This window comes from Mesoplodon bidens (genome assembly GCF_964165515.1).
Source record: "Mesoplodon bidens genome assembly, chromosome: 15".
Lineage (NCBI taxonomy): Eukaryota > Metazoa > Chordata > Mammalia > Artiodactyla > Ziphiidae > Mesoplodon > Mesoplodon bidens.
In genome coordinates this window covers 60,462,490-60,474,777 of record NC_138171.1, presented here as the reverse complement: position 1 = coordinate 60,474,777, position 12,288 = coordinate 60,462,490, and the positions used below count along the sequence as shown (strand labels likewise).

At 40.1% G+C, this 12,288-nt stretch overlaps 1 protein-coding gene across 2 annotated transcripts in view; it reads left to right on the top strand.

Moving 5' to 3' along the window:
• The window catches only part of RBFOX1 (RNA binding fox-1 homolog 1), a gene marked incomplete at its 3' end in the record, with an annotated part of 187,416 nt that overhangs the window by 142,385 nt on the left and 32,743 nt on the right, over positions 1-12,288 (top strand). For both annotated transcript variants that reach the window (XM_081255267.1, XM_081255268.1), the window contains exon 11: positions 10,210-10,274. In XM_081255267.1, the coding sequence (XP_081111393.1) occupies positions 10,210-10,274 (65 nt within the window). The remainder of the gene's footprint in view (positions 1-10,209; positions 10,275-12,288) is intronic.

Genomic DNA, 12,288 nt, shown 5'->3' with positions numbered 1-12,288 from the left:
GGGGCCATAATTAAATTTACCTAACTTGATCTAGAGGGAGTTATTCACCCATGGTATGATATTAGCAGCACTGTTTTGAAAATGACTTGGAATAAACACAATTTAAAAGAAATGGGTGGGGTTGGGGGGTATTTTCTAAATCATATCATTATTTTTATTACGAGGGACCTCAAATAAATTCAGTGGAATCATATTTGTTGTTTTATAGATTAGATAACAAAGAAAAATGTAACCATATTTCTGATCAAATCGAGGCAATTTACTAGAAAATAGGAAAGACACTAGTTATTTAATTTCCTTCCCTTCGAATTTCAAATAATTACAATTTTGAAGCAGAGTATTAAATCTCCATCAATGATGAACTTGGGTTTTATTATAATTGCATCAAGTACATTTATTATAATCTGTGGGTTAGGTTTTTTTCTTTTCCCCTTAATGAAATGAAAGAACAACCTACATGTTCTTTATTCACCCAGGGAACAACTTATTTCCTTCTTGTGTGTGTAGCTCCATCCACTCCTTTTCAAGTCCTCTTTTTCCAAACTTTGAATTTATACCATTTTAAATAGAGAAGCAGGCAGGGGCTAAACAGTCTGGACCTCCTCCAAATCCTCAGATAACCCATGAACCCAAACATCAGTCTATACCCTTCCCCTAGGGTAGCCTCTGGATTGAGGATGCAAATGGAGAGAGTTAGGACTTAGTTTAGGACATTTTTTTTTTTAATTTGGGAAATGGAGGAGAGTAGAGAAGGGATGGAGAAATTAGAAAAAAAGAAAATACACAGAAAGGAAAACTATCTTCATCAACACTCAACCAAGGGGGGAAAAATGTGGACATTACTAAGCCTAGCTAAAATCAAACACATTACAATTATTAGCTGCCTTTTATTGAGTGTTCCCTTCTCTGTAAAATGACAATAATTTATTGAATTATTTGTAAAATGACAATGACTTATTGAATTATTACTTTGTGCTGTCCTATGGGTAGGTCAAATTGGTGTCTTTTCCTTGCCTCATAGATTTTTGTATAACAGGAAGTAGAAGCTTCCTGAAGGTACAGGCAGTAGGAGCTCACAAATAAGGAAAAAGAATGGGCGAGAGTAATGGATAGAGAACGTCTGCATTGGTTGAGACCAATGAAAATCCACGAGAACAAGGCAAGTAGAGAGAGCAAAGGGACTCAGAAGAGAGCATCGAGACTAAGGTGGAAAGAGAAATTCCATTCAGGGAGAAAAGCTCCAAAAAGTCCCTTTGTGCTTTTGGCTCCTTTTGGGGTCTTTGCTTCCCACTGGGTGAGGTTTGGATGAACAGAGTTACGTCAATAACTTCAAGTCCTGAGTTTCCTAGTGTCAAGGCTTAGAAATCTGTCCCTTTTGCCCTTATCAAGCCGCCCTACTAGCCTAAAACATTTATATATTTTTCCCATTGTTCATATTATGACGATAAGATTTTAAGGAGGCAGCTCCAAACAGGCAATTCGGTGACGGAAAAGCTAACTGAAATATGAAGTTTTAGCTTCATTTACGCAGCACATCTCTGTCCTCTTTCCAGGAAGGTAGCTTCTGGAATACTTTGCTCTGTGTCCGATGGCAGCTTTGGAATCTTGCTGCATGGATGGTGTATGTATGTGGGCAACAAACCAAGGGCTCATAGATGGCCTTAAGTTGATTTAAGGCAAGAAAGAATATGAATATTTCCTGCACTCTGAAGCTTATGGTGCAGGATTCATCCTGGCCAGAAGTATATTATAATCTTGAATGTGCTATTTCAAGCTGCTACCCCTACCTCCTTTTAGATACTGGTATGTTCTGATGACTGGAAATGTCCCCCGTGCTCCATTTTTTTTTTAAGAAATAATGATTTTTTTTCAAAAGAAATAATGATTAAAGAGGTTCATAAAAAGGCACGCCAGGTTCCATTTTATTTAAAGGAAGTTTGTGGCTTGCTCGTTTGATCTCATTAAAAATAGTGCACTAGCACAGGGAGATCAGCTCAGTGCTTTGTGACGACCCAGAGGGGTGGGATAGGGAGGGTGGGAGGGAGACGCAAGCGGGGGGCGGTATGGGGATATATGTATATGTATAGCTGATTCACTTTGTTGTAAAGCAGAAACTAACACAACATTATAAAGCAATTATACTCCAATAAAGGTGTTAAAAAAATAGTGCACAATAAATAGGTCTAGGGCCATCCTGAGAAGACCTGGGACATGTCTTAGACACATTGATCCCCTCTAATAGGTCTAAACCAGTTATTTCTTTTTCATTTTATTGGGCAGAGTAATAAGCTTCTGGCTTTGGTTACTTTTAAGGAAAGTAGGGGAGGCTGCTCTCCAAATCTTCCTGCCCCAATTATCGTCAGCCTTGACAGTGGGTCAGAGCAACCCAGCAACTATAACAGCGTGGGTACCAGAATGACCAACCTTTTGTACATACCCTGCTTTTGTACATACCCTGTACATACCCTGCTTTCTCCACTCCTTCTCCTCTTTGTCGTCCAAGGTCCCCATCCCTCCCACCTGATGGTGGAGCCCTCTGGCATCTCCCAGTCCTGCCAAAGCACAGAGGATTTGAAAGACCCGCAGGATCCCTGTAACTAGCAATCCCCCTTACCTAGAATTAGCTCCTCTTAAACTTTTCAGGGAAGAGAACATTGAAGTGAGAGAGAGAGTGATAATCATGGACACCCTGAAAGTGCTGGAGGCAGTGGATTTGTAAGAAGATGCTGTGAGCTAGAAGCTAAGGTTCAAAACCAGGGATGCTCCTTTGGGCTGAGGGCAAAGAAGAATCATCTTACTTGGGAGCCCAGCCCTGCAGGGGAAATGCTGCCTGTCGTGCTCAGGCCCAATGCAGATGGCCACACATCAGAGGACACAAGGGGTTCCTGAGTCAGCAAGGAGGGTCACAGAAGTCATTACCTGGGTCCCTTCTACCTGAGGACACACTGCATACACACACACACACACACACACACACACTTTTAGTATTTCGAAAGGTAGAAATTGAGCTTCCATCACTAGCCTATCAAACCTACAAATTCACTCATTGTTTAGTGGTACCCATTTCCATAAATTCTTTTGAATTAAAAAGTGGGTCATGGCACAACATTGTAAATCAACTATACGTCAATAAAAAAAAAAGTGGGCCAAGTTAATGAAAAAAATATATAAATAATAGGAGAGGCGATACATGGGTATGATCAACCATTTAAAAGTTGAAGGACCACGTCCCCAGGACCTACAAAGCAATCCATTAGATTTAGGGGTGAAGCTAGAGATCTCATAAGGCCGGCATCGATCAAGGAGCTGAAAATAAGGGTTGCTGAACTGAACTGAACCAAGACAAGTGTTTTCACCTGCTCAGGGAGATAGCAAAGAATATGGCATTTGATCAAAAGATAACTATTGAAAATGGAGAGAAGGAAATGATAATAGAGCTGTTTAAAAAGATCTGAGAAACTCTCAGTAGAAACAAGAGTAAGAGAGTAGAGTTCTGGGCACTGGAAAGAAGGGAGGAGAAGACAGGGGAGCAGGAGGGCAGAGAGAGCCAGAGAGTGGGAGGAAGAGTGAGAGAGAGAGAGGGAGATGATATACAGTAATGGTATCTTTTTTTTTTTTTTTTTAGGGCTGTGTTGGGTCTTCATTTCAGGCTTTCTCTAGTTGCGGCGAGTGGGGATTCTCTTCACTGTGGTGCGCGGGCTTCTCATTGTGGTGGCTTCTCTTGTTGCAGAGCACGGACTCTAGGCGCCTGGGCTTCAGTAGTTGTGACATGCGGGCTCAGTAGTTGTGGCTCATGGGTTCAGTAATTGTGGCTTGTGGGTTCTAGAGCGCAGGCTCAGTAGTTGTGGCGCACGGGCTTAGTTGCTCCACGGCACGTGGGATCTTCCCGGACCAGGGCTCGAACCCGTGTCCCCTGCATTGGCAGGTGGATTCTTAACCACCATGCCACCAGGGAAGTCCCAATGATATAGACTATCAATGTTAACCTCGCTCCCTTTTATTAGAAAAGACCTAAGCTTTCTAACACTCAATGCTGCTGAGAGGCTCCCTAGTGCATATGTCTGGTTGAGATTCCAGTGCATTTCTGCATCATGCCTACATCCCGTTATAACAAGGTTCTGGGTGACACCATGACTTAAATACAATTATTTCTGCATTCATGTCACTCTGCTGTCCATGGATCTTAAAAAGGTGTCCTCATTTCACTGATTTTTGAGCTCAGGACAGAAGTGTCAGTAGCACTGAAAGGTGGGAAGAGAAAATTCTCCAGATAAAAACCCCACGTGTTTATTCCAGAGATCCTGCTTTCAGAATCTGAGCCAGCTGGGGTTCGGCTTTAGGCTGGTCAGTAACGATGTGGGAAGCAATAACCCACCCAGAAGTTAAGCACGTCCTGTGTAAGAGACAAGACACTCAGCCGTTACATCACCTCATTCCCTCTGCACATGGTCCTATCAAGGAGCAATCTCATTACCCATTACCCATCACCTCCATTTTCTTTTTTTTCCCAGAGGAGGAATCTTTTTTCAGAAAAGAGATGAAATTATTTGTTCAGAAATCTTCACTGTCACTGGGGTTTGAGCCCATGTGATCTAATTGCCAAGTTCAACCCTTAAGCCCTGGGCCAACAGAATAACACTGTTGTCCCTATTGAGCAAACCTGAGAAATGCAGTGAAAGAAAGGAAAGGGGGAGGGTGAGAAGTCAGAGGATAATGGAGAGTGTATGGGGTGGACAAGCCACAGGGAATAATATCTGTACTTGAAACATTCAAATAAGCGAGAGCGAGAGAGAGAGAGAGAGAGAGAGAGAGAGAAAGAACTTTTACAGTTGTAGTTCCAAAAACGTAGATTTTAACTTAAAAAGGGAGGCTAAGTAGAACTAAATTGGAAAGAAAAGCCAGACTATATAAAAAATATATATTACACACACACACGTTTCTAGTCATATGTTAAAAGCAGCTTTGATAGCTTCATTGTGATTCATTGTTTCATGAAATGCAATTGTGTAGTGTTATTACATGAAATTAAATTTAAAAAAATATAAAGGCGTTGATACAGTTATGGTTGCTACTGTGCTGTCATCCTAACTGCCTCAATCATTAGGCATCAAAGTTAAATCCTCAGGTGTTCCAGAGAATTCCAATCATGAGATAAAGAGATAAATGTGAGCGACTTAACGTGAACAACTGAAATATGCTGGTAGGGGAAGAAGCCATGAAAATATCCTTTTTTCTTCTTTAAAAATAAACACAGGTTATAACACAAATACAGTGAGTGCGGTTTGATCCCCAGCCCCACCGTCTTGATACCCTCAGTTACAGAGATTTTGCATGGTCTTTCTTTTGGTTTGATGGGTCACTCTTAGGTCTTAGTGAAATAAGAGAAGCAAACTTGTAAATGAATTGCTCTGGAATTTCTGACTTATGCATTTTCTTTTATTTCATTTTTGCATTGAAAAACATTACATTTCTGTTTCCTTATAGAGTAGTGTATCAAGAGCCTGTGTATGGCAATAAATTGCTGCAGGTATGAAATCCCGGCTGTGGAAAAACTCATCACTATTGATTGTGGGTTTGCTGTGAAATCCTACTAACAAGACAATTCCGGGAAGGGGAGATGGTCTCTAACATAGAAGGAGGGAAGACTTAACTGAATTTTCCAGTTTTGATGTGAATTCTTCTAGAAGAGAGATGCTAATCATGAAATGTTTCCCTCTTTGCTAGATTGTGTGTCAAAATGGAGGTCTGGCTTGGCTCTTCATTTCTTGGCTTAAAATGTATCTGGCTTCAATGAATGTAAACTCAGTGAAAATAATTCAAGGGTTTCATTGAACCAATTGTCTGAAAAAATTTTTTTAGTATGTTCCTGGAGTCATCTGGGATGGTTAAACCAAAAAGCCTTTTATACATCCAGCATTGAGGGTCAGCATAGCTAACATAACTTTCCCTGGCTTCATTGTAGCTTCTTATAAATTTATTTCACAACTTTTGCCGTAGCTCTCAAACCTATTTCCCACTGCTGAAGCAACACCCAAATGAACGAACTTGTAGGAAGAAAACAGAAAAAAATCAACACATCCATCGAAGTGTAGCTGGCTAAGTCTCCAAATTTGGTCTAAAACCAACATTAAAACTATCAAATAAAAGGAAAGAGGAATGTAAAACTAATGATCAGTGGGAGTTTTATTACATGGGTTTCCCTGTAACCTGAATCCTTGTTTTGGTTCAGTATTAAGTCAATTAAGAAGGTACTTTTTTTTTTCTGTGAGATTAATCAAGTTTTAATAAGAAATCTAATAGAAAAAGTGGGTACTTGGACCTAGGAGAGGACCAAATAATTAAAATTCCTGACATCAACTTTTATTTTCACTTTCTAAGAAAACAGGACTTCCATTGCCATATTTCAAAAATAGCTGAACATACGCAGATAAAAGAGTAATGATTTATATTTATGTTTTACATTTTTCAAATGTTCATTAAATGTCATTATAGTGAATCAATTTATGTATATTATTAATCCACCTGTTTTAGACAAAGTGAGATCCTTGGATATTCTCAGAAAGGAAAAGCCCTACCCAATCCCTGTGTCCCCACCAATGACAAAAATTTCACCTCGCCTCCTAAGCAATTCGCCATTTGGATATTTGAACATCTTTTTCCAAAAGTATGCTCTCAAGTTTAAACGTGTGATTTCCGTTGTCAAGCCACTTTGTGATGCAATGGAGAGCCACAGGGCTCATTAATAATGCTTTACAAAGTTCCACAAATGAGTATCCAGTTTCATTTCATTTCACTCAGCATCTCCCAAACCTGTTTGGTCATGAAACCTTGCCCTTCCCTGCCACTATGAATATCCCACCAAGCACAGCTTTGAAAATGGTTCATTGGAGCATCATTAAAGGTCCTTAATTGATAACTTCCCCCAGTGGACCTTCAGAAGTCTTGCTAACAAAGGAAGTGTTTCTGACCATGTGAGTCAGTATCTCCCATGGCCGCATCTGGCGGTGGTGGCCAGGTTGAGAGGGGAAATCCATAATGACATTTAAAATGTGTATGTTCTATAAGTTCACACTTGTATTTTGCTGCCTAGCATGTGAAAGTGAGTACATTTTGTGAGTAGGGAGTGTAGACCATTTTGTGTTTGTCACCCCTTTTTTACCTTTGGTTTGGTGGTGGGAAAAATCTACTTGTCAAGGATGCATTTTTTTGTCCTAAGGTCTGGGAGGACCAGTTTCAATGTGAACATGGTTTGGTGAACGCAAATAGAAGTGAGTGCTTCTTTTTTCAGACATTACTCCAGAACCTTACAGAAGCTTTGGCTATGCTCAGCGAGCTGCAAAATATAGGGCGATAAAATTGATTAGAGTCACCTGTTAGAGCGGCTAATTAAAGCAATTTGTATTTTTTTGATCATTTTACAGTGTATGAACACATATACGGAGTTAATACACAACTCTGGTTTTCCCCTTAAATGGATTTCATACAGAAGAAAAATAGCGAACGAAGACAATGCAGTATATAGATGTGGTGACATTCAGCCATCCAGTCCTTTTCTTTTTCCAATTTATTACATATTTCAGGGATCACTTAGGCCTGGATTGTCCAATACTGTAGCCACCAGCCCCATGTGGTTGGGTACATTTAAATTCAAATGAACTCAACTTAAATAAATCAAAAACTCCATTTGGTGTACCAGCTACATTTCAAGGGTTCAGTAGACATTTAGGACAAGCAGCTACCATACTGGACAGCAAAGATATAGAACATTTCTGATATCATCAGGTCTACTGGACAGCAAGAAGATCACTGAGAAAGGTCAAAATCTCTCCACTGGTTCCACAGACTTTAGCAAACTATGACCTTGACTCATGAATCAGGAATACTCGTAAACACATTCTTAAATAACAAAGATAAGTGTCAGGACATTGACCACTTGTGCCTGTCTTGCATGGAAACACACATTTATTTTCTCTAAATGGCCAAGTCATTATGCAGACATACAGAGGATGGATCTTTCCTGAAGCTTCATAGATCAGTCCCTCTGAAGGATCCCAGGTGTACACACATCCATTTTATATTCATGCAACAAGTATCAACCTAATAGTCAGTGAGGTTTGTTTTAGGTATATTTTATTTGCACTGCCACAGTTTTTCCCACTTGTCAAACTTGCTACCTACTTCCATTGATGGAAAACATTGCAGAAGTTGGGGGAGTCCTACAGAGTTCAAAGAAGGTTTGCAAACAGGACGTGGCCAGAAATCTTTACTGGGACCAAATTCACAGTCACCAAGGCATGATTGATTGACATGGCACTTGATGCAAAAAACTTTGCAATAACTTTTCTTTTCCGTTCTGGAAGTGAAAGGAAAAAATAAAACACACACTCAAACTTTCTCCATTCAGAGCTTTCATTTGGTTGCAGCTAAGGCCTCCTAGCAATCAGGAAGCCAATGCCAGCCCCTCCCTTCCTCATTAAGTTCAGGAACATACATACCTGCACACCTGTGTCTTTTATGGCTGCGTGATGAAAGCTGAAGAGATGGGCAAGCAGATGAAAAGAATGGCTCCAGAAATCTGGTGACCCCGATTTTCCCTCAGCCCATTGGTCTGTATTCCTCAGCGCATCGCTCTGTATCTGGAGCTTGGTGCTGGGTGTGACAACTGCTTTGGTTTTCCATCTCCTCAGCACATTTAATGAGTTTCTCCGTTCCTAATTAGAGAACATGGTGCTTGGAACACCAGGTGGTGTCTGGCTAAGACCTCTTTTTTTAACTTTCACATTGTTTTTCAAGGGAGACTTTTTTTTTTTTTTTAATATTGGCTCCAAATTATTGGTGATTATCTGTCAGCATGTCTTGGAGGTATCCTCTCTAGCATGATCCAAAGAAGGAACTTGATTAAGAAGAAACTAGCTTTTTGGAATTGCTGTGTAAGTGATAGCAAATTTGCTCTGAAAGTCAGCTGTGATTGGCAAAGGGTAGAAATAAATGACAATAAACGACAGAACGTTTTGATAGATGCTTCTTGCAATTTTCTCATTCATCTGTTTTCTATCCTATACCTGGAGCCAAATATAATGAACTCCTTCCCCCAAAATCCTCCCATTAAATCCCCCCATTACACCCGTTACTTATGCTGTTAGATGCCCTCTGACATCGCAGTCTGTCCTGAATTGCCCCTTTACAGTGAGGGTGAGAACCCTTCTCCCAGAGGATTATGGGACTATGTATTCTAATTAGAACCTGAATGGTCCCTGTGTTATCGGTGGAGACTGGATCCTGCTTGTTAACTGTGCTGAAATCATTCGACAGTGGTTGATGTATCGCTGTGGTCTGCTGAGCAAGGAGCTCTGTTATTTTCACAGTTTGATAATCAATGCTCCACTGAACACAGTTCCTTTAGAATTTGTTTGTCCTCTGCTTAATTGAACAATTGCAATTACTGGTACATACAACTAAATGTTAATTATTTTTCCCAGATTTTTTTTCTCTCCTAATGATTTTATTTACAAATTGGAAGACTTTATATTTTCCACACCAAACAAATTCTCCATCTGAACGAGTGTGATATCTTTTGCTGAAAAGACAGAATTTTTAAGAGCTCACCGTTCCTTTTTTTAATCATTACGTGACATTTAGAAAGCTGGAGACAGTCTTCTTTAACTGCTTTAGTGGTTGAACAACACGTGAAAGAGATGCCTAATACACTCTCAATCAATGGGTTATCTTATTTTTTAAAAAATAAATATCAAAGTAAGACAGCAGGGCATTAGCTTGACCAATATTGGATTTTTAAGGAAGTAATCAAAGATTGAATAAAATGTAAGTTAATGGCTGATAAGTAAAGGTAAAGCATACTCATTTTGGAAAATCTGGAAAGTTCAGCAAAGCATAAAGAGCATTTAAATAATTCCCCATAATCCTCCCCACCCCCAAACAATTACCATTAATTAACATGTAGGTACATCTCTTTCAAAGGGTCTCTGGGTTGTCCCTTTGGGATATGCTTAAAACTGCTAACCTTTAACATCCAGCTGGGGTTGGTTGTCCACCCCCCATCTTTCTGGCGTGTTTTCATACTAAGCTTTCATTAACCTCCACTTTAGTTTGTTAGAGGTGGGTAACCACTGTTCTGATGTGGTCTCACAATCGGGCGCCCTGAGTTGGCTTCCTCTGCGTTCCTAAGTCCACTTTCTCCTTGTGTTTTAGGGTGGTTACGCTGCATATCGCTACGCCCAGCCCACCCCTGCCACTGCTGCCGCCTACAGTGACAGGTAAGGGCCTTCCTTCTCATGCTTGACATTTACCTGGAAATTAACTTAACTCGTGGGAGACGAGGTTCTCGTGTGGTCTTGGTGCAAATGCATGACTGCTGGGGAGGCAGCACCCCAAAAGTTAGGTCTCATGGTGAAGGTCAACAGGGGGCCACATAGAGAGAGGATGCACAATGACGCCTAGCTCATTCTAGACACTCACCCTCTCTGCTGAGACACAAGGAGAGTGATACATTTTGTCCGTGCATAGTTGTTTTCCAGATCTCAGTTCCTGTGACAGCACACCTTGCATGCACAAAGTATACTCCCTGTACCAACGTTCTCATGGTCTTCTCTGTAAGACCCTCGTCTCATCTAACTCATAGGACAAAAACCAGGAGATGATCCTGCAGGTTTACCTCGATTTTCAGCACCCCGTTTCCCTTTTTTTTTACATCTTTGTACATCTAGGAAAGCATTCCCCTTATTGCATTTTTTTTAATCCAAACCAAAGGAATGGGGGAGGTGTATCTGGCATTCATAAGGAGAGTCGTTCTTTTTGGCAACACCCAATGACTGTTCCTACGAACAGAAGCCAACATTTATTTGTAATGCACACCACATGTTAAGACTGGCAGCAGAAGGGTTTAAGAAATGCAGAAGTCAGAATTGGATGGCGGGGGTGAAGGCTGGGGGATGGAGGAGCTCTATTACGTGTTACCCAGGCTTAACAGATGACTCGGTTTCTGAAATGGCAAGCCACAGCTATTTTTGTATAAGTGCTTTGAAAAAAAAAAAAGTGTGCGTTTCCATATTGAATGCAAATCGTTGGCTCTGTTTTCTGAGGACATAAATGTGAATGTTCAGATGCTCTGCATGCACAAATGTCATGGAGGGTGCTTATTTTGGGTAATGACTCCTTTAATTTAAAAATATGTTTCATGAATAAAACAGTAATGGTACCAATTTGCATGTGTGGCTGAGGCATGCTGGGTCCGACAGGTAAGCAGGCGATGTCTTGGACTCGAGAATGGGGAGTGTCGGCAGACACTGGTTCTCCTCCCTGGCCTCTTGTGACTCAGTCCTTATCTTGGTTTGCTGTGGTATGCTTTCTCTGCAGTTCCATTCCATTTCTCACAAGATGTGTCGTTAGCTCATTGTAACTACAGACTTCTTCTGAGGTATACTAAATCAAAAGAAATTCCTGAACCCAAAAAGCCTCACTTTGAAAACCCCCTGCCTAAACTTGTAATAAAATGGCTCTTTGACAAGATAGAATTGAGATTTGTTGTCTGAATGTATGCAGGTATTATTCCTGTTTTCTTATGAACAGCCATCACGAGCTCTCAAGGCTGGAGGGAGCTTCCAGAGGAACCCAAACTATTGTCAATGTGCAGTTCTAATTACCTAAATTATCCAGTTACCCAATCATCAGTTGCCAGGATGCAAAATATGTTTTATAGAAGTTGCTGTCTTCAATACACTTTGACACTAGATTAGGGAAATTGAGAGGGTCAAAAAAGCTAATAAAAATGATGACAATCTTGAAATCCTCAACATCATTCTACAAATGAAAAGACTTAATGCTATTAAATTCTGCACACTGAAGATTCACAAAGTATCAATTGTAATGTGGTTCATCTACAACCCTTAATTATTTTTATGAAAATATCTCTAGATGCTAAATTCTCCAACACCCACTTTGTATATAATTATAATCATAGCAACTTTAGCCTGCTGCATAATTATAAGAACCTTAAACAGATTTATGTCTTTGGATTTTTTATCTTGCTTCTCAGTATAAGTGCATCTATCCCCAAGCTGAAAAAAAGGTTAATTACAAAGATATAATTTAAATTGCTTTCTTTAATAAAACCAATCTAGACATTTGGAAAATAAAAAAACAATGTTTAACACTATTCTTAGATAGAATTACTTGAGAATCTGGCCATCTCTATTTGCATTCATCTTAAAAATTAAGTTAAAATGTTGCTGCATTTGGGGGCACCATGTATGCAAATGTATTTATGAAATC